The 23,450-nt window shown below is 39.6% G+C and overlaps 1 protein-coding gene across 1 annotated transcript; it reads left to right on the forward strand.

Moving 5' to 3' along the window:
- Positions 1-5,208: 5,208 nt before the first annotated feature.
- On the forward strand, positions 5,209-23,371 carry RHAG (Rh associated glycoprotein). Its single transcript, XM_008921518.4, has 10 exons — positions 5,209-5,417; positions 10,291-10,474; positions 12,176-12,326; positions 12,523-12,670; positions 13,427-13,590; positions 15,281-15,418; positions 15,679-15,800; positions 16,503-16,588; positions 17,446-17,519; positions 18,714-23,371. The coding sequence occupies exons 1-10, from the start codon at positions 5,282-5,284 to the stop codon at positions 18,789-18,791; spliced, it is 1,281 nt and encodes a 426-aa protein (XP_008919766.1). The 5' UTR covers positions 5,209-5,281; the 3' UTR covers positions 18,792-23,371.
- The last annotated feature ends 79 nt before the right edge of the window (positions 23,372-23,450 follow it).

Genomic DNA, 23,450 nt, shown 5'->3' on the forward strand with positions numbered 1-23,450 from the left:
TGGGGTAAGGGCTTTAAACTGGCAGAGGGCAGGTTTAGATTGGATATTAGGTAGAATTTCTTTGCTGTGAAGGTCATGAGGCCCTGGCACAAAGAAGCTGTGGCTGCCCCATCCCTGGAAGCGTTCAAGGCCATGATGGATAGGGCTTGGAGCAACCTGGGATAGTGGAAGATGTCCCTGCCCATGGAAGGGGGGTTGGAATGAGGTGATCTTTAAAGGTTCCTACTTGTGCCAGTGCCCCAAGACCCTCACAGTAAAGAATTCCTTCCTAATACCCAAGACTCCACTCAATTCTCTTCAACTTTCTTTAGAAGTGCCCTTTCCTAATGCTCTTCTGGCACTATGCAAAGAGTGAACACAAATACAGGTGTACTCGCAGCTACAGCCTGGATTTTGAAATCTAGAAGGAATCCTCTGTGAGGAAAGACAACTGAAATGACACACTGCCATGTCTGCAGTCATCTTCTTGGGCTTTTTCAGAAGCTTAACACCTACTTACCCTCAGAGCAAGATTTGGTAAAGGACTTTATGCTGGCAGGAGCAGCCACCTCAAGTGCCCAATTGTGAGTAAGCACAGAGAACTGCTGGGGAGCAAGAAAAACACAATAACATAAGAAAAGTCAATAAACATACATGACTTATCACTAACAATTTTTGTAAGCGCCATCTGAGACTTAAAAACAGACATGTAATTGTTGCTATTTTACTCTTTCTTATTGCTCTCACAGGATAATAGGTAGAGCTTTTAGGTGTATGCAAATCATCCATCTTAGCAAAAGTAAGCCCTTTTTATCACCAGAGCAGTACAAACAAGCTCACTGGTCCTTGTAGAAGGGAGAAGAGCCCTGTTATCTCTTGTAAACAGCTTTTCTGCAACTTTGGGATACACCTCAACCAAAAGCTTCTGCCTCTGCATTTTATTCCTGCTTTGCAATGCTCATGCAATAAAAGCAGAATAGGAAAGAGTCAAGTTTTTAAGCCAACCATGCTCCTCTTTAAGTCCCACTTTAGCCAAAGACAGTTTAACTGCATGTAATTCTCTGGAATTCCTTCTAGTGTTTACCCCTATGAGTTCTTTGCGCACTGGAAAGAATAAAAGTATTGTATAGTAATCAAGTAAAGTCTTAGAGAACAAAGTCTGTAAGCTTTCAAATGGAAAAACAAAATGCAATTACTTCAGCAAGAGACACTGTAATATTGACCTAAACTAAACCATCATCTACCTATAATCTGTGACTGGTTTTTGTCCATTTCCACCTGCTCTTCTGGTGGACATCTTAGTGTTTCCTGTAATAGATTTTAAGTGGTGCCTTAGTGACTTTATTTTCCCCACATTTGTCAGAAATCAGGTAAGAGGCTGGTGGGGGTGATATGGACCCACTGAAGACAATCTCATCACTGCTGTCCAAGGAGTTGCAAAACCCACCTGCTGTTAGTTCCCTCTTTAAGGTGAAGGCTATTTAAGGACTGCATGGACAAACTGCATTTACTTGGCTGAGCTTTCAACTTGAGGAGAGGTAGGGGATCTGCTGACTTAAAGAATTAAAGTTAGTGTTTAATGAAAAAACACTTCTACTGTGACACCACAGAAATGGGATAAATGTCAATGTTCTGAAAAAAACTTACTCAGCTCAAAGGCCAGGAGATCTAAGAAATGTTTTTGCTACAGTGTGCTCATGGGCTGCACCTTATCCTACCTCCCTGCTCTCTGTAGCTGTGTTCACAGCAAGAGCACACACCAAGAAGTAGCTTGAAGATTGGTGTGCACCCAGGTCATGCTCTGTAAATCCACATCACTGACTGGGGGATATTCATATCTCAAACTTCAATGAACTGAGCTCAGAGTCTCAAATAACATCAGCTTCTTCTAGGAGACATCCTGAACTTGATTTGAGCATTTGTCAGCCAACAAACATGTCCAAAGGGGATTTTATCGTCCTGGAATCTTGAAACTCTGCCATAACTGTTCTCATTTATTTACATAGAGGTTGTGCTAAGCCACCAACACCCTCTTTTTTCATCATTTGGAAAAACAGGATAAAAGCCCCAACAGCCATTTAAAAGACAAATACCTAAAGTTACTTAGTAGATCCAGGTGTGCAACAATATTTATAAAAGAACAATCTCACTTCTTCCATTGCATTTATAGCCATCGGGATTGGGATGAAGCTAATCAGGAGACACAAGGGAATTTCCTGAAGACCAGCAGGTCCAGTTGTGTACATTTTGATTGCCCTATGCAGCATCTGGATGGACACAGAAAGACTTTGAAATGAGATGTTGCAGGTGGCTGTTGCCCATCACCTGAAAAACCTGTGTCAGAAACAAGACAATCAGGAAAAAAAAATGGGAATGACCAACAGCCATTGATATGGAAGTTGCTTCAGCTGGGAAATATATCAGACCAAAATGCAGAACCTACTAATTTTCTTCTGTGAACAAAGGTTTCAACTGTGCTCTAGAGCTGCAGGATCCAGCCCTTGTTTTCATGATTTAACAGGATAAACATGCCATATTCTCCACAGATGGCATGATCTAGGGCCCATGACCATCTGTAGAAGTTTAGCAATTTAGTAGGGAACTTCATTCATACACAAAACACTTAAAAAAAGTGGGAATAATCTCCTTTCCTTTAGATAATTTCCCCCAGAGAATTTCCACTAGAGAAATGAAGCTATTTTTGTTAAGAGCTGTATATACAGGGGACAGTGGTTACAGATCCTTGTCAGTGCCAAATGCTCCTCGTGATTTGATTTTCCCTTTTTTCTTGGAGAAATCAGATTTGGCAGAGAGGGGAGTCTACGTGCTGTGAACATGCCTTTTTGCTGTCCTGTGAAATTCTTATCAGGTTGGGATGAGCTACAAAGAGTCTAAAACTGTCATTTTCAGTGCTCTGGTTAGAGCAGCATCTTGTCACAGTCGCAGAGAACAACAATCCAAGGTTTAGCTGAGGAAAGCCAGGACTGTTTTCCTTGCCACCACTAGTGACTCAGGGTATGGATATTCATCCTTGGAGAGGCTTGAAGAGAATATCCAAAAGACCTACCATTTCCTTAAGTTAATTGGTGACAGATTCTACCTTGTTCATGGTGAGAGAGAAATGTTTCATTTATTTAGAAGAAAAAAATACTGGAGTATAAAAATATTGAAATATAATTTCTCCAGAGTGCCTATTTGCATGCAAATCATCTGTACATATCTATGACCCAATGATCTGTGGCTGCTTGACATTGGTCCACCTCAGCAGGATAACAGCTTAGTTACTATTTCTGGCCCCCAAAAAAAAAAAAAAAAAGAAAAAGGCATGAATACTCTTTCGATATAAGTGGTGTGTCTGTGTGTTTATGTATCTGAATGCGATTTAAGATATAAAGTAATAACCACAGAGAAAGTCCTGATTGAATGGAGCTGACCCATTTCAAATTTTAAACACTATTAAAAGGCACTTTCCCCAGTAAGATTTCAACAAGGAAACTTTTCCGTACCCCTGAGAGGACTTCAAATAAGAATTGCACATATGTCATGTGAGATCTTCACCAGGGAAAGCATTATGTAACTGAAAAGCACAAGATATTTATGGCCGAGCTCTGGGTAAAAATCAATGAACTTTGCTCATGAGTTTGTTCTTTTTTAATCACTTCCCGTGCTAATGTAAGAGCTCACAGGTCCTCACAGTCAAACCTGGCTGTCTGTCTTATCCTGTGGCACAGCAAGGATGAGCAACAGTATTTTAACAAAGCCCTGTTTCCTCTCTTTGAGCTGTTTGAATGAAATACAGTCTCTACAAGGAAAAAAAACCACGTATGTTCTTATTTTAGCTTTACCACTTGTTTGATTCTGTGATAGACTGGTGTGTTCTTGCTGAATAATTTGATTTCCCTTCCAAATGCACAGATTCATTTGCGAGGAGAAAAAGCTGAGATAATTTTAAACTTAGTTTGGATTAGTGCCTAATTCTACCATCATATTAGAAAACTGTGAATTGGACTTAGGAACAGAGAAAAAGCCATGGCACTGCCCTGTGCACCAGTACAGAGCTACCTTAAAAATAACTGAGTTCTTTAAATCTCATGTGAGCAGTTTTCCAACAGTATCTCTCCAGGACAGCAGCCCAGTGGAACATCATCTCCAAGAATCTATATATTAAGCTGATTTTTATACCCAAGGACTGATACAGTGTTTTACTGCTGTACCCTGGCTCTACTGCTTCATCACCAGTTAGTCTACTACTGCAATATCATCCCTTTTTTTATTAGGTACAATTTTCTATTAAATAAAGGCTCCTACTATACAATTTTGACCTGTCTTCTGACGAATGAAATAAGAGAGACCAAGTTACTCACCATCACATCAATATGACTTTTTATCCTTGAAACTTTGAGGAGCCAAAACAAATTTTGACAAGTGATGTGACTCTCAAGAGCAAAAGATCCTGCAACAACAATCTAGGTGAAATTTGGGGTTCTCCTTCATTTTTTGAGAAAGCTTATAATCTGAGCTTTTTAAAACCGTGTAACAGATTTGGTCTCTGACCTATTTGCATTGTCTGAGTTAAGGGAAATGCAAAAAAAAAGGCAATAATTCAAATTGAAAAATTGAGTTGTTTTCTTCAAATTCCTTTTTAATAATGTAAAGCTTTCTTTTTTAAGAACTAGGAATAACCTTTCTACTTATAAAGAAATACAATCATTTTCTTTCTAAATAAAAGTTTACAATTACATTTTGTGCTCTGAGAATGAGAACTTCACAGTGAAATAAAATCAAGTATGTCTTCAGGATGCTGAAAGAGATTCTCTTTGCTTTATCACATCCTATATGAGAAGGCAGGAGATTTTCCATGCTTTATTTGAGATGAGAAATTATTTACCTTTTCAAAGAAGAGCTACAACTTGAAAATATTATTGACTACAGGAAACACAGTTGAGAGTTGCTGTGTTCCTTACTACTTGCAGCAAACCAGGGTCTGTGAGATTTTCTTGAAGGCTATTTCCTTTTTAAAGGGAGGCAGCGAGAAGCACAACTGTAGCTGAATGAGCTGGTTTGCAATACACATTGGTGGGGATAAAGGCATGTAAGCAGGATTTCACACGCAGAAATAGCCTGGGAAATAGAAATCGCCGTGTTGATCCAAAATATTTCCCTCCCATGGTGGGTGTGACGGTGTGTTCGTTCCCCTGTATCTCTTTTTTTTTTGCTATATCACCCAGACCCACTGAATTAGGCAGCTCTGCTGGAGGCAAACGCCCATTATCAAGCTCTCCCAGCCCCCTGCTCTGCAGCAATGCCTTCAGCCTCGGACACCAACATGAGGTTCAAGTTCTCCATCCTAGCGCTCCTTCTGGAAGTGATCACCATTGTTTTGTTTGGGATATTTGTGGAATATAAAATCGGTAGTGACTCTGACGCCTTATACCCACGTAAGTGTTGCTGTCTAAGAATTATTGAAGTTAGAATTTCTTTAAGCTAATCCTAGGCAAGATTTCTGAATAACTTAAGAGACCTGCTGATACAGACAGAAAATAAAGTCGTGCTTTGGGGCAAACAAATTTTTCTGAGGTGTGAAAGCAGCAGGCTTCAAAGATAAATTCAAGTTGAGCACATATAAAATTCTGTAAGTACTTAACTGCTGAGAATTTCACTGTTCTGGGAGAGAAGAGTCCTGAAAATAGTTCTAGTGTTTGCACAACAGGTCAAAACTTGGAGAACTATGTATTGCTTTGAAAGATTCTAGCATTTTCCAGAGATGGATGGGAGCGTTTCTTGCCAGAACTTCTATCCTGATAACTGTATTAAATAGTTAAAATTATTAGAACATTAATCATCCAGGTTTTGAAAGGTTGTCTTATGAGAACATGGAAACTGGGCAGCATGTGCATCATCATTACAAAATGTTTGCAGAATACAGACTCCATGAAGGGCCATAGTTTTTGTGAGAAGGTGGATAACCCCCTGCTCTCTTCCAAAGCAGTGGCTCCCTTAGGCAATGATAGTTTAGCCTTCAAATGTTTCTGTTGATTTGTTGCTCTGTAAATGCTTGATGAAATGAAGGAGAAAGCTTTTTGGCCTGAGAAGTAGTTGTTGACTTCTCTCACTCTCCTCTTCCTCATGCAAAGATAAGATTGTTGTGAATAAACAGAAAACAAAGTTTGCAGAGCTGCAGACTGTGTTTTCCCAGCAGTACTGAAGGTTTCTCATTCTTTTCCTTGGCTCTGATGTCTCAATGACTTGCAGCCCTGATTTCAGTCCTCTTAATGAGGATCACAGAAGTACAAATAGTACCCTTGTAATTTTGAATGCATCCCTCATTTTGTCTCATTCTAACTGTCCTTTCAGTGATTATTACAGGGGAATGTGATCTCAGGGTCTAGTCTTGTGTCATGTATTCTCACAGAGAGCATTGTCTGGCTGAAAGAACAGTGAATGCACAGCATTATTCAGCTCCAGATGCAAGTCAGCTGATGAACATCAGGAGCTAATCACTCACATTTGGGTTAACTCCACTGAAATGCAGCAGTATCCCTGAGATACAGGGACTTAGGCTATGCCAGAGCCCATTCCATTTCTGAGATACAGCTTGGCCACATCAATGATAATCACAGAGTCAGGGAATGGTTTGGGTTGGAAGGGATTTTAAAGATTATCTCATTCCAACCCCCCTTCCATGGGCAGGGACACCTTCCACTATCCCATGTGGCTCCAAGCCCCATCCCACCTGGCCTTGAAGACTTCCACGGATGGGGCAGCCACAGCTTCTCTGGGCAACCTCTGCCAGGATCTCACCACTCTCAGAATAGAGAATTTCCTCCTTTATTATCTGCCTGTTTAGAAAGTCATTCTCCCTCTTTTTCATAGCCCCTTTAAGTAGTGGAAGGTGCTCTAAGGTGCCCCCAGAGCTTTCTATTCTCCGGGCTGAACAACCCCAGCTCTCTTAGCTGAGGTCATATCAAACTATCCCAATTGTATTGAACTACCCAAGTTCCTAAATTAGGTGGCCTTAGCTAGACAGTATATTGGGAATGACTCTTGGTCCACTGTCACCCAGGAGGTGACACCTAGGCAAAAGCTATGCCAGAAACCACAGTAATAATTTGACAGCACAGATAATTGTACTATTTCCTTTTTTTTTAAAGTAGCTGTTGCCTAAAACACCTCTCCACCTACCCCTTCCCTGACTCTATCCCAAAAGAACATGACAACAACAGATACAACCACAGAACAAAATTGTTTGGGGCATCTTTGTATAATTTGGTAAGCCAGAAGGATGATGTTTAGGACACAGGACCTTTAGATTCAGTTTACTGATTTTTCACCCCTCAAGAACAGAGAAAATGACTCCTCCATTCTCGATATCACACCTCTGGCTCTGGTACTAAACTGATTGCATTTTCTTGGAGTCCCCTTTATACAAGGGAAAATGAAGGAAAGTGCATTGGATTCTTCTGCTTAATGCCAGCAATTTAATAGTTTTACAGTACTGTGGTGCATTTCTGAGTAAACCTGTTCTGCATGGAGGTTGCCTGTACCACACACATCACCATGGGCACTGTGTTCCCTGGGGAGCTCCTGGGGTAGGCTGCTTTAATTTGATATCTCCATTTTAAAAAGGCATCAGAGAGAGGGCAGAAACCTCACCAACATCACAAAGAAGAGGTCTTTAAATGTAACCTATCCAGTTAGGGACCACCTATAGTTATTTCTTCCATAATACCAGTGTCTAAGAGGTGTGGGAGGAATTTCCTGCTGTCTCCCATGGCTCCCTGCACAGTCAGTGTATGACTGTGCTGCTCCTGTGTGCTGTCCCTCAGCTGCCCACACTGTTAACCTGGGAGCAACATTCTGGAGCGGGTTTGGCTCATACAAACCAGCTCCTTTACCTGCTCCTAGGTATGACTTCAAGCATAGCATGGATAAGGGACTGCTTTTAATAAGTAGTACAGGTGGGAAAAGTTGGGAGTGAAGAACAGGTAGCTGTACAGGTTCAACCTGTGAATCAACCTGTGCCATGTGCCTTTTGGCCAGGCTGCTCACTTTACCAGTAGAGACATAAACTAAGCAGACACCAGGGATGTCATGCTGGACTTGTCGATGTTGACCTGACAGAGCTCATGGCCAATAAAGAACTAGAATAAAAAGCAGGATTTCCTAATACCTGTATTTTCGCTTCTAAGACCCCTTCCTCTAAAATTTAGCTGTCTACAAAGTGCACACAAAAGCACAGTTTGCCTGAGGACCTGACAGAAAATTAATGCTGTGGTTGTATAGGTTTATTAGGATATACTTTGAGCCAGGACTTCCCCTGAGTCCCCAAAATGATGTGTTCAAATGGCTTCCCATGCCATCCCCAAGGATGTTAACACATCTGTACTTCAGAGATTTAATTGTTCCTTCCAGGGGTAAATTTATATTCTCAGAACTGCAGTGCAGGGCCTGATTTTATATGTCTTAAACACTTCAGCACAAGAAACTCGAGCTGTTTCCATCGTTTTGAACAGAGGAAAAAATGAAAATAATAATGGAGGATCACCACAGCTTTTCACTCAGGGAAGGAACGCTGAGCTGAGATCATTCCCAACATATAGCTTTGCATTATACTATTTCTACTGGATGCAAGTACAGGCATGGCAAACTGGATGGACAACTTCAGGTGCCCTGTGCTGCTGGAATGGGAGAACAAGGGGGTGTGATGGTTCTTCAAGCACTCCAGCAGGATTTCTTTAGTACTGGTATCCTTTATGCATTGTCTGTGATTGATCCATGACTCAAGGCTTAGGAAAACCAGTGCACCCCTCTTCAGGGTTCTGTGGTATACTACTGTAGGCAAAACAGTTTTAGTATAAACTTAGATACCACAAGCATCTCTGTGTTAAGACTGACCACCTTGCATTGGAATTATGATGTTGGCCTTGGGCAGCCTTGGAGAATCCTGTGCAATGGTTTTGCTCAGGATCTGCTGGAGCATTTTTCCAATCTTTGTTTTCCTGCCTCACAGAATAGAACTACTATGCTTTCCTAAACACAACTAATTACTGAAACAGTTCAGTTCAAATCAGGCTGTTTTCTTCATCATTTAAAATCATTGCAGACCTACTCTTCTCTATAACAAAGCATGAAGGTAGTTAAAGCTCAAGGTATAGGCTAGGCTAGACTCAATAGAATTTGTCCTCAGCATCCATGAATTAACCTAGTTCTAACCAGGACTTCTAATTTACACTTATTTGTGTAAATAAGTCCAGACAGCTTTAAAATATCGAGCCTGAGGAGGAGGCAAAAGGATTGGGGATATTTATGAACCACCTGCATTTCTATAGAATTATAGAATGGCCTGGCTTTGAAAGGACCTTAAAGATCATCTAATTCCAAGCCAACTAACAATGCCATTTCTTAGGTGCAACATAAAGGCTGTTACTACACACCTGTAAGTGTTTCAGTGCTAGGTCAGGGCTGGAATATGACACTGCAAATACAGAAATTTATCAGGAATCTCCAGTAACTTATACTTCTGGGCCCTCTTTTGGCTGAATCTGGTAACACATATAGCAAAACTAAGGATTGCTTAAAGTAATTGGAATTGTAACTTCAAGCCAAATATTATACTAACCAGCTCAATGTCTCAAGTTTTTCATGCATATTGGTACGTAAGAGCAATGAAATAGAAATTAAAAGAAAAGATTTCTCTATACTAGAGGTTCTTACTAACAATAAATCAGAAAAAAACTGTTATTATAGCACTCAAACCTGTTTGGTTTAGAGTTGATTAAATCACATAAAACTTAAGAGTAAGGAAATATTTTAAAATATAAAATATTCATGTTGTGGTCATAGACTCAGTTGGTATTAAAAGCCTAAAAATAAAGAAAATTAAACATAATAACTTTAAAAAGTAGAAGAAGAACTAGCCATATTTTAACAAAATTCATATTTAGAAAAAAGCCCAAACATTTGAAGAAAGACTAAGTGTGTGTTGACTAATGATATTAATTTTTTAATTTAAACTTTACCTTAAAATGACTTTTTCTTTTATCCATGTAAATAAATCAATGTCTTGTACAGTAGTTTTTAGGGATGCCAAGCATAATGTTCTTTCTATAATGATATTAGGAGGAATATTATCAATAATATTTCCCAGACACTCAGTCTTCAGCTAGTAGACTGGTCACGAAGTGGGGAAGAATGTGTCATATCCATGAGAGAACTTTGGAATTCTTTTCTATTAAATCCTCCTTTATCCCTAGCTTTCTGCACTTCCCAGTCACTTTTCATTGTCACTACACAGACATGTTTTCCCTTCAGATTTTCAGGATGTCCACGTGATGATATTTGTTGGATTTGGTTTCCTGATGACCTTCCTGAAGAAATATGGATTCAGCAGTGTTGGCATCAACATGCTCATTGCTGCATTCGGTCTCCAGTGGGGAACCCTGATGCAAGGATTTTGGCACATGCATGGAGGGAAAATCCAAACTGATGTCAGAAGGTATATGTGAATTTACAAAAATTGATATTTCTATCCCTTAGGATATCAGGAGAAGCCATAAACTACACTATCTTTGGGATCAGACTTTAGGTTCACCTAAATTTCATTAAGCCTTACTGTCCACCTCTCCAAATCCATCTCTTCACCTCTAAGGGGGCCACACCTGGGCCAAAGGAGCCAAAGGGTGGAATGAAATTTGAGGTGCTACATTATGTGTGGGCCATAAGTCCTGCAGAGAGATTGCTTTGAGTCTCTGGACTTGTAGAAGCTGGAAGATTTCAGCAGTAGCACAGCATATTCTGCATCCAGCAGGCATGGAAGGATCTGTCTTTCCATGACTCACAGGGTCACAGAAGAAAGTCTGGAACAGCATCTCTATCCACTCACAAGGTTTTCTTCTACTTCCTGAGGAGTGACTTCCATGAACATCACACTGCAGTAGGGTCTGAACACCGATCACAGAATAAGAAACCTCATGAGCAATGTCTCCAGCAACTTTTAATCCCTCTCCCATTCATCTATCCTGCTTCTACCGAGATCTCAGAGTGTTTTTCACATCTGAAGTTCTATTTTCTGAGGCAACTTGTAGACAATTTTGAAAGCAACAGCATCCAAACATTACTGTGGGACAAGCAGGAATACTCTAAGTAGCTCCTTAATGCTCACAGGCAGGCATTTGTAGACGGATCCATAATTTAGTGCCTCTCTGTGCTCCAAGTTCTTGACAAATTTGTAGTTTTATTTACCTTTGCCATTCCCCAAAACATGTTAATGCTGAACCTGCCTGACAGGTCATGCAAACATGATGCACAGTGACAGAAAGTCATGCAAGACTTTCAGAATGATATAAACCATCAGACTGAAGCCGAGACCTCCCTGTCATCTTTGAAATGCAAGTGGCAGTCAGGGCTGGAAATTGAGGTGCTGGAACATGTCCAGAGAAGGGCAACAGAGCTGGGCAAGGGTCTGGAGCACAAGTCTGATGAGGAGCAGCTGAGGGACCTGGGGGGGCTCAGCCTGGAGAAAAGGAATCTTGGGGGGACCTTCTCGTTCTCTACAGCTCCCTGAAAGGAGGTTGTAGCCAGGTGGGGTTTGACCTATTCTCCCAGGTAACAAGCAACAGAACAAGAGGGAATGGCCTCAAGTTGTGCCAGGGAAGGTTTAGATTCGTTATTATGAAAAATCTCTTCAGAGAAAGGGTTATCAAGCAATGAAAGAGGCTGTGCAGGGAACTGGTGGAGTCAAATCCCTGGAAGCTTTCAAAAAAACATGCAGATGTGGTGCTTAGGGACATGGTTTGGTGGTGGACTTGGCAGTGTTGTGTTAACAGTTGGACTTAATGGTCTTAGGGGTTCTTTTCCAACCTAAATGATTCTATGCAATCCCTGCACATCTGCAATGTACATCTCATCTGTTTTTTCATTATAATTTCAACCAGTTAAGCACATTTATGGTATAAGCAGGAGGAAACCATCCCACACTTATTCCTCAGCAGTTGGTAAGATCCCTACAAAATCCATCTGGAAAAATTTCATTTAATTTTTACCCCCAAAGATGATCTTGATAATTTTATACTTGAAAAGTTAAAGCTCTATCATATTAATATGCCATGTTGGATATTACAGCCTTTAAACTGCTTTTCTCTTTTTCATGGTTTTTTGCTTTACCTTGTTTTGTTTTTATCTATTTTCTTACTATCAGCATGATAAATGCAGACTTCAGTACAGCAACTGCTTTGATTTCATTTGGAGCAGTTCTGGGGAAAACAACTCCCATTCAGATGCTGATCATGACAATTCTGGAGATCACCATCTTTGCATGCAATGAACATCTAGTTGCCGAAGTACTTCAGGTACAACTATCTAGCAATAATTGTTTTCTCTTTATAACAAATGCTTTCACTTTGCAATACTTCCTGTTTGCATATTCTAGGTTTTAGTTTCTACCATAGAAATTAAACCATTAAAGTCATCCAGACTTCTCTTTCATCAAATCTTCATCTTTATGTTGTATAAAATCTGAAGTCTTATTTTGGGTCCCTATTACAGGCCACAGATGTTGGAGCTTCAATGACTATCCATGCTTTTGGAGCTTATTTTGGTTTGGCTGTAACCATGGTGCTGTATCGTCCTGGTCTGAAAAACAAACATGAAAATGATGAATCCACATATCACTCGGACATGTTTGCCATGATTGGTAAGTGAAGTAAGAGACTGAGTGCTGAGAAGTTAGTTGTTTATTCCTCTTCTATCTCTATTTTTAGCTATTTTATCTCTATTTTACCTATTATTGCACTACATTCATTTTCCTAAGTATACTCCTAGAGGTAAATTCTTTATAGTCTGATGCATGGACCATATTTTCAGTGATACACATATATTTATACAGCTTTTCCTTGGTTAAAAGAAAGGAAAGATCAAAGTAAAGATGCGTTTTCACTGTGCATTCATGGTGACTTCTTTTTTGTTGAATCTTCTGCTTTTAAGACGTATTTCCATAGAAAATCATCATAATTAAAAGGATTGAGTTGTGCCTGTCATGGTAATGACTGTGCACCATATACCTGTGTGTCCCTGAGATCTATTCACAGACCAATTAAACAGCTAAAACTATTAGTTATATCTATAGGTGATAAAACATTTGCATATGAACTGTCTTGCTAATGCCTCTTATTCTGATTGGGGTTTCACATTGCTCTGGCAATAAGTGGCCGGTGACAAGGGGTCACAGCATGTTAGCAAGATTTGACAGAGATCACCTGTCAAAATCCCAGCTGCCAGTGTCAAAAGCTGTGTATTCTATTATTTCTTCCAGTATTTTGGCTAGTCCATGTTTCTTATTAATCATCTCCCTCATTTCTTGTAGCTACCTGTGTTGTGTTGGGTCTTTCACATTAAAATACTCTTTGTGACTGAATAGCCTTTGCTTTGTTTTGACTTGTATTTCACCCAGGTACCCTGTTCCTTTGGCTGTTTTGGCCCAGTTTTAACTCTGCCATTGCAAGTAGGGGAAACATGACAACAGCAATTATCAACACTTACTATTCCTTGGCTGCAAGTACCATTGTAACATTTGCCCTCTCCAGCTTGGTGGACAAAAGAGGCAAATTCAGTATGGTAAGAATCACATCATAACCTCTGTTAAATCGAGTCAACCCTCTACAATAAGAGTGTCATGTGAAAGGTGGGAGTTCAGATATTTGCTCATAAATCCCCCAGGAAAGTTGAGACCCTGGTGTCCAACAGTCTGTCAGTGTTTCATAAGGAGACCCTTCACCACCAGATCTATCGAGCGTACCTCGACCTCCCTTGTTAGGGGCAACTCAACAGAGCCTGGACCCCTCAGCGGGTCCTGCCAAGGTGTTATCCACCACCAGCAACTGCAAGGACTCACTTTAGCAATTTACAGAATAATATTTTTTATTAATACAAATTCTGACAGATTAATAAGGTTTGAAAGTTGTCGGCCATAGCGTCTACTGCAAAAATATATTTTAAAGCAATCTACTGATACAAATATTAAGCAAGCACAAGCTCTGATACGAAGCAATCTAATTAATATACTATGGGGTAAGCACAAGCAAAAGCTCTAGTCCTAAAAGCAGCATTTAACGTGTATAGAGCATATTTCTCATCCCAGGCATCCCTCTCAGGGAGGGGGGGAGAGAATGGACTCAGCCAATCAACTGATCCCAGCAGTTTCAGTGCAGGTCTTCTTCCACTTTCCTCTTATCCCCAACTTACTTTTATACTATTTTCTTTATGTTTGCGTGGAGTTTAGTCTTTCTTCAAATGTTTGGGGTTTTTTTCCGAATATGAATTTTGTAAAAATATGGCTAGTTCTTCTTCTACTTTTTAAAGTTATTGTGTTTAATTTTCTTTTTTTTTTTTAGGCTTTTAATACTGAGTCTATGACCACAACACAGATATTTTATATTTTAAAATATTTCCTTACTCTTAAGTTTTATGTGATTTAATCAGCTCTAAACCAAACAGGTTTGAGTGCTGTAATAGCTTTTTCTCTGATTTTATTGTTAGTAAGAACCTCTAGTACAGAGAAATTATTTCTTTTCATTTCTCACAGAAAGGGTTGGAAAGCACTGGAGCAGACTGTCCAGGTGGTGATGCAGGGTTGATGGTTGGGCTTGATAACATTAAAGGTCTTTTCCAACCTTAATGATTCTATGAATCTATGATGATTTTCTCTTGTCCACAGGACCTGCTGGATCATAGTGACATTAGTCCAGTGTTCAGGTGGACTTCTGGGTCTTATTCCAAAGACAGACCTATTTGAGTTATCTTATTACAAGAGCCAAAACAGGTCTCCCAAGGCAAGGACCTATTCCCTGACAATCTCACAGTGCACCTGCACAACAGGGAAAACCAAACTAACTTGAGGCTGCCAGGCTGACAACCTTTCATCTCCTGGCCCTAAAATCCAGCCCTATATTTTCACCCACTCCTTTCCCCCAGATGCAGTTTTGTCTGAGCATGATCAGGATCAGGATTTGCTGCTGTTGTAGGAGGCAGCTCTCACTCGCTCAGCCTGGATTCTCAAGAGATCATATGAGTTTTGGTGACTTTGCAAAAGCTGGACTTCATTAAAGTGGCTTAGAGCAACTTTGAACAGACAGCAAGAATATGTAACAGGGAACTTTGCTTTAAGTCCCTGTTCCTTCTTCATTGGAAAAATCTCACCTGAAGAAAAGGAAAAGTTCTGTGTGCAAGAGAGCCTTCAGAGGTACTCAGCCCTAAAAGGAAACTCTGTTCCTCATATATCACCTCCCCCTCTGTGTCCCCTCTGCAGGTACTCATTCAAAATGCCACCCTGGCAGGAGGAGTAGCAGTGGGTACCTGTGCTGACCTACACATTTACCCTTTTGGTGCCATGTGCATTGGGATCCTTGCTGGAATTGTCTCTGTCCTTGGGTTCCGCTTCCTGTCTGTAAGTATTGGGGACCCACCTCTGCTCTCATTTACTTATTGCCCTTTGGATTTCCTGGAGCTCTGTGCATTTGCTAGAAAGGGAGGATAGAAACTGGCTGATGCAGCAAACTCTAGACAATGGTGACTTTTAATAATTTGATTATTTTAATAATAATGATTTGATTTTTGTACTTCTGCACTACTTTCTTTTGCACATCATTCTAGAGATCATGGAATTCTATAAACTCACTATAAACTTCCGATTTCCCCTCATTTCAGCCTCTGTTGGAGTCCAAGCTGAACATTCAAGACACTTGTGGAGTTCATAATTTGCATGGTTTGCCTGGAATTCTGGGAGGTATCGCTGGCATCATAGTAACTGCAGTAACAGATCAGACAATGTGAGTTATAGAGAGATGAGAGAAAGGTTTCTTTTAATTTTTGAACATCTATCTTAATTTTCTACCTTCTTTGGATCTAATTATGATTTTTTTTTCAGAAATACACCTTTGATTTAATGACAGGCATCATATTCTGGTTTGAATGGGATTCTTCTTAATCTCCTGCCTTTAACACACTGTTTAAATGCCAAGTTTGTTCCAGATTAAAAATGCAAATAAAAACAAATAAATTAAAATCATCATTAAAAAACTCAGTGCACAGAACCATTCAAACATAGAAAAATATTTATTATGATTCTACAATTGCACTGCTGGTAACTGTAATATTTCAAAACAAATTGGCAAAATGGGCCTTTTCCACTATCTTATAAGACTCCAAGAAGATGAAACGATGATCTTTTTGACAACAGGGAGCATTCTCTAAAAGCTTACAGGATACTAATAATCTTTTCAAAGAACTTGTTTTCATTTGAAGTCTAAACCAAGTCAAATTAAAGTCATGATTTGTCTTGTACACAACAATGGTAAGATTTGTTGGACCTAATGTTCTTGGAAATCTTTTCCAACTTTGATGATTCTAGGATATTTTCCTATGAGCCACCTAGTCCAGCAGGCAGCAAGTACAATGTTGTAAGACCAACCATCAGTCTCAAAGTGTACCAGTTTTTCAATAGTCAATGGTTTGTTTTCTACCCCTTTCAGGCATGGTGTCCAGCTAACTCCTGCCAAGCAGGTCGCTGCCCTGGGAAGTACACTTGGAATTGCACTGGTGGGAGGAGCATTGACAGGTCAGTCTGATGCATGTAGCAACTGAACTGTGTGTGAACTTAGAGACTTTTCCATGGAGAATGTCAATGTATCAACAATTTCATGTGAATAACACAAAATAGAAGTAATGCATGATGACACACTGGCAGAAACTTAAACGTAGAAATGCAGTTTTTCCAATATTTTTTTCTTCAAATAAAGTCCAGATTGGACATAAGAAGAATTTCTCCACTAAAAGGGTTGTCAGACATTGGAAGGGGCTGCCCAGGTGGTGGCCTCCCCATCCCTGGAGGTGTTCAAGAAACGACTGGACGTGGCACTCAGTGCTCTGGTCTGATTGGCAAGGTGATGTTTGGACAGGGTTGGACTTGATGATCTTGGAGGTCTTTTCCAACCTTCATGTCTCTATGATTCCATGATTCTAGATATCCTACTGAATACATGCTTCAAAGATACTGAGTTTTATATATATGTATATATATATATACATAGGAATAGTAAGATGTTGTTCTGGATGGAATTCTTCTCCAGATTTAAAATTCTGAACACTAACTAGTTTGAGACTAATACATATTCAATGAGGTGTCACATGTTTCCATGTGTTATTGAATACTTCCAAACAAAAAAAACCCAGGAAATTTCGGTCTGAAGTCTGGGAAAGGTTTGAGCAATTAAAAACAAGCTCTTATTCATGTTTATATGAAGAAATCTGCATCACCCCTCAGAATAAGTGACCTGATGTTCCAAAATGGTTGGATATTTCTGTAGATAAGGAAATGAGTCAGAAATCTTAGCTGGCTCCCCAGGGCACATCTTAGGGACATTTATTTGGTGATTTTCTCATTTTTTTTAACCTCTGATGCTGTTTTTCCTGCAGGTGCTATTCTAAAGCTGCCCTTCTTGGGAGAAGTCTCTGACCAGAACTGCTTTGATGACTCTGTTTTTTGGGAGGTAAGATACAACCTCCTTTATTTTTGTGATATTGGGGAATGTACATCACACTGCAGCCCTGCTCTCCTGAGTTGGTGGTTTGCACACTTGAGTCAACTTTCAAAAATGATGCTCTGCCTCGGGCTGTGGATTTATCAAGGCCATCTTCAGGACCTTTTCTGGACTTCTTAGCTAGTCATGGCCTTTTGAACAAAAAGTAGAAATGCAGCCTACAGATTGATATGTCAGTGGAGCTCTTTATCTCTCTTTTAAGTGCTCACTGTATCAAGTATCCTCTTCCTTATTAGAGACTGATGACATACTCCTAATTTAGACAACCTGAATTTTATCCTTTAGGCCAGGACAAACCCAAAAAGGCAAGGCAAGAATTAATACATGACATACATTCATTGTAAATAAAATGTACTGAAGCAAAAAGGAGTCCTTGTTAAGTGTTTTAATGAATTAAATTCCAATATGGACCAACCACACAATTTGGCTTTTGATGAGAGAAGGTTTGCAGTCTAAGAGAAAGTTTTGAGCCAAAAGATCAGCTGCAGCAACGACAATCAGAAAAACAAAAACACAAAAAACCCCAAACAAAACCACAAACAAACAAAAACCAACCAACCAACCAGCCAAAAAAAACCCCTAAAATATTTTAATGACAACTCTGCAAGATATGTGCTGGTTGACCTTGGGAAAGTCAAAGACCTAAAATGTGTTGTCACATGTAAATGTTAAAAAATGTCAGGAAAAGTTTTACAATGGCTGAAGAATTTACAGCCTGAGTTGACCCGTGATAATAACAGCCCCTGCTCTACTGAAGGTCCTGTAGTATCACTAACACTGATCAAAAATACTCAATTCCATATGAGCTTTATCAGATAATGGGAAGGAACATTGATATCTGGCATACAACATCATCTATATTTCTTTAGAGAAGTCTCTTTGTTTCTTTAGAGCTCCTTGAAAATCCCAGATATATATTCTGTACTCTCATGGCTGACATCAGCGTTAGGGAATTCTTCTATGAACAAAACCCTAAATTCACCCCTCAGAATCCAGAACTGGTGGTTCATGTCAGGCTGTGCCAATGCTGATAAGCAGACACATAACATACACAAATAGAATTACATTCTCAGCACGTTTTAGTCATCTTTCATGGTAAAAGTCTATATCTCATTAACTGAACTCTTCTGTTTTTTATGGCAGGTTCCAGAAGAGGAGAAAGGACATGAAATTCACTCCAGCAACCGTGATGAGAACAGCAGATTTGAAGCTGCCATGTAGAAAAATAATTAGTCTGTAATATTTGTGCTAATGAAGCTCTTTTACATTTCTAATGCTAAGAAACAACATCCAAGTATTTTCCTTACCACCAGGGAGTTTTAAGAAGTAGCTGTAAATAACTATATTTTTGTGATATAAAACAAGCTTGATTTTAAAGTATGTAGTCATTATGCCAAGCCCAGACCAATTAATTAGGTCTTTCTAATATATTTTTTCATCATCAAAATTATCTATATTTTATCTTTGGTTGCCACTGAGTCAATATAGCTATTGTAACAACTTTTGGGATTCAAGATTCCTCCAGGATAATATATTTAACTGCAAGATTTCTGTGTTACAACCACATCCTTCAGCTGTGTAGAGGTAATCAAGAAGAAATTAATTGATAGTTTTTATTCAGATTCTAACAAGCTTTTCACCAGAGCATCCCATATTAACTTTTTAGGAAAGTTTGTTGTCCTATTTTTGGATGGGGGTGGGAGGGGAATGGGCTGTGTTTTGAAGATTGATTACAACAGGAAACAAAATATTGAAGTCATTCTTATGGCAAAGCACAGAATACAGCGATTGATGAGCTACTCTAAGTGGCAATATGAGTATCAAGATTCATTGTTAATATGTTTATTGAAAGGGAGAAGAAAGTGAAATTGTGAAAAATTTCATTACAGTCACAGATTTCTTTAGACTGTTTCAGGGACACAATAAGGGAATTGAGTAGGAGCTATGAGAATCAGGTAGTTGCATAATATGTCTTATTACATTCAGCAGTAATAAGTGGGTTGTGGCACTGGTAAGGTTAATAAATATGAACTGAACTAATGCTAGCTCCAAAAAAGCAGGAGTTGTTAGGAACTGATTGGAAAGAAACCATGTCCAACCTACAGAAGACTCAGAGAGGACTTCCATGTGGTGAGTCACTGACTTTGAAGTCACTGTCTCCTAAAACAAGAGAAAGCAGAAAGAAGAAAATTGAAGCTAAATTAATGTAAATTAACTCCACCTGAGAAGTGATGACAGTGGCTGCTCAGCTAAGAGAGAGAAAAATTGAGGAAGGAACTCTACAAGATGAGAGTAGCCGGGAGCAGAGTCACACCCCACATCTGTGCCCATGTGTATGGAGTAATCCAGGGAGAAGCAATGGATGGGAAATCTAGCAGAAGGAACACTTCAGTGCATTATTTGGACATGGAAAGCTACCACTGATGTCTCAGAAGAGCAAGCTAAAGTGGGTGAACTTTAAAGACTTTATATTAGCATCTTATTTCAAGTCTGACTCATCAGACTAAAGAGAAAAACTCCTCTCATATAAAATAGCACATATGTTTTCAGTTCTGCTGATGTATTTTTCCTTCAAAAACTTTAGAAGGATACTAGTCAGGGTTGTCTCATGTTATATCAGCTGTATACTGCTATATATGCCACATTTCTACCTATAGATGAAAACACATTTGTTGTAATACACTTCAGTTCAGATATGCTCTTTTGCAGATGTACAGCAATTGACTCTGTTCTACCTTGTTGGCTATAAAATATGCTTTATCCTTTCAAAGCTTTCACACAATCATATTTGTAAAAATGGAGAAGGTATTTAACAATGTAAATATTGCATATGTAGATATTTTAGAAGAGATTTTGTATAATTTGCAAAGTATTGAAGTACTTCAAAAATATTCCATATGTAGACAGCCTTTAAAAATCTTATATTCAATACAGGAATGTCACCCCTCAAAATCTTGTTTTGGGATTCAGAGGGTCTTTCTTTCACCTTACAGAGGTGAGGTAATTTCACTGATTCTGAGTGTTGACCACCCAGGAATGCCTGAGTGAAGAGGTACCACTCACTGTCAGTAAATCTTTCAGAATTATAGAATCATTAAGGTTGGAAAGGACCTCCAAGATCATCAAGTCCAACCTGGAATGGAATATCACCTTTCCCACTAAACCATATTGTGAAGTGCCGTGTCTACTTGTTTTTAGAACCCTTCCAGGGATGGTGAGTCCACCACTTCCCTGGGGAGCCTGTTCCAGTGTTTAACCCCTCTTTCAGTGAAGAATTTTTTCCTAATATTCAGGCTGAGCCTTCCATGGCGAATGATGCCCTCAACAGTTATCTTTAGCTTTTAAAACAAAAAGGGAAAAAATGAACTATGCAGTTTGGTTCTCCAGTTCTCCTTATAATCTCTCCATAGTAATCCAGACCCTCATCCTTCAAGAACTCATTATTGTCCTCTGCCTTTTTTTCTCAGAAGTTTTCTGTCCCAGAGAAATCAGTCATTCAGGTTCTCTCAAAAAACCAGAGGAGGGAGATAGATTGTTTTGTTTAATCAGAGCTTCAAATGTTACTTTCTTTCCCATGTCACTGTGCCCTTGAAGTGTATGATTTGTTCTTCTGAAGGGTCATTTCCCTAATTGTTCACCTCCATACTTCAGCTGCCAGTGGCATTTGGTTCTCTGTCTTAGGATATTTTCTTTGGTTGGTTATTTCCCAGTTAATCAAAACTTTAAACACCCTGAGTCAGTAGAGTTTCTTTAATAACTAGTTACAACTTCTGTGTAATATGTTAATGGACATAAAATATTTTACCAAGAACTTTGCTCTTCCATGAGGGAGCCTTACACTGGCAGGAAAGGAAAGTAAGGAGGAAAACAAGAGATGGGGTGGAAGACAAGCTTAGAGGTTGGGACTGAAAAGTAAAGCAAACTGCTCTAAATTCAAGGTTTATGATCATCAGTGTTTCTTTTCTTTCTTATAAAAGACTGACAATTTTTTATTCCTTCCAATAACCATTAAACATTCTGTCTTACCTTTGTTCTCACCTTGACATGTTAGTTTTTACGTTAAAAAAGCTTAAAAAAGGTTTATTTTTTTTAGCAAATAAAAACTTTAATTATATCTTATTTAAACTAACCAAAGGTCAAGCTTATTGTCAAAACACCAGTGGATGATCATAATTTGAAGATTGGTTTAGTTCTTCAGCTCTGTCAGAGTAGTATCTTTGTATTTCATTATTGAAAGGTAAATTTATTTTAAAGCCATTGGCTGAATATTTGCTTATAAAATTTCTTTTCATATTTGTATTCAAATCCATTGCTGATTAAATGAATGAATTTAATGATCAGATGGCCAACTGTATTTGTTTGACATTTCTTGAGGATGTACAGTCTTCTTTCTCTCTCAGTGGGATCAACCTGTTAAAAAGTATGTGCACTGTGAGAGTCTTGCCAAAAGAGAGCTCTTCCTCTTCTTCACAAGCCTTCCTGCAGAAGTTCACCTTTCAGTCACCCCTCAGCTCCTTGTTGTTAATTAAATTCCGGATATATGTGGAAAGACTGACATTCTCTGTGCCTTTTTACCCCATCTGGGAAGGTGGAGTAGAATCAGGCCAAGTGGCACTCAGCTGGACACATGCCCTGGACTTTTTCCAGGATGCATTCCAGGTAGGTGAAATGTCTTGGTCTGTTTTTCAGAGACCCTGGGACAGTAGCAGACTCAAGGTAAGGCAGTACAAGAGCAGGCTTGTTGGAGCTCCTTTTCCAGGCTCCCAGCCATGTGCCAGGGCACTTTTCCTCTAGGTCTCTGCGCCTGCATCCCCAGGGGCTGACTCCTCTCCTCTGCCTCTGGTCATATCTCTGCAGGGATCCTGATGCTTTTAGGAGATAAGAGCCTGGGCACCTCCCTTCACACAGCCTTCACCTTCTTGCCTCAAGGCCATGTACAATTTAGGGCTCTAGACTTCTACTAGAAACTCTTCCAAACACTGTTCTTCAGGCTGTGGCTCAGCTTCTCTGGCCAGTCTCAGTGAAAGACCTGGATGGTTTCTTCTCCACTGTTGCTTCTTCTAACAACTCCCTCTCTGCTGCTCAACTCTCTTAAAGTCTAAGACATGAGTCAGACTGTACCTCAGCCCTCTTTCCTCACCCAACAGAGGACATCTTTTCTCAATGAGGTGTCCAGTTCTGGGATCCCCAATACGAAAGAGGTATGGACAGACTGAAGAGAGTCCAGCAAAGGGCCACAAGGATGCTGAAGGAACTGCAGCATCTCTTGTACAAGGAAACACAGAGAGATTGGACTGTTTAGCCTCGAGAAGACTCGGGGGGATCTTATCAGTTTGTATAAACACCTGGAGGAAGGTTCAAATAAGTCAGAACCAGACTCTTCTCAATGTGTGCCCAGTGACAGGACCAGAGGCCATGGGCACACACAGGGGAGGTTCCTCTGAACATCAGGAAATACTTTTTTGCTGTGAGAGTGACTGAGCACTCCAGGTTGCCCAGAAGGTTGTGGAGTCTCTCTCCTTAGAATCCTAGAATTGTTTAGGACCTTGGAGATATTCAAAATCTGTCTGGACGTAGTCTAGGACAACTGGCTCTCGATGGCCCTGCTTGAGGAATGGGCTTGGACCAGACAAATTCAAAAGTCCCTTCCAATCTCAATCATTCCATGATTCTGTGACTTGAAATTCTCAGTGAATTCAATGGAAGCAAAGTTATGCCAATTCCTAGGTATTTTAAAAAAATAAGTCTGTGCACTACTCCCTTGGGCAGTGGCATTTTGATTTCAGTTCTCAGGGTATCAAGGTTGTATCTGTACTAATGACAAAAACTTAATCAGTAACCAGGACAGTGTACAGAGTTTATGACTTTTATACCAAAAAC

Source organism: Manacus vitellinus, unplaced genomic scaffold, assembly GCF_001715985.3.
Source record: "Manacus vitellinus isolate BGI_N305 unplaced genomic scaffold, ASM171598v3 scaffold_11_pilon, whole genome shotgun sequence".
Classification (NCBI taxonomy): Eukaryota; Metazoa; Chordata; class Aves; order Passeriformes; family Pipridae; genus Manacus; species Manacus vitellinus.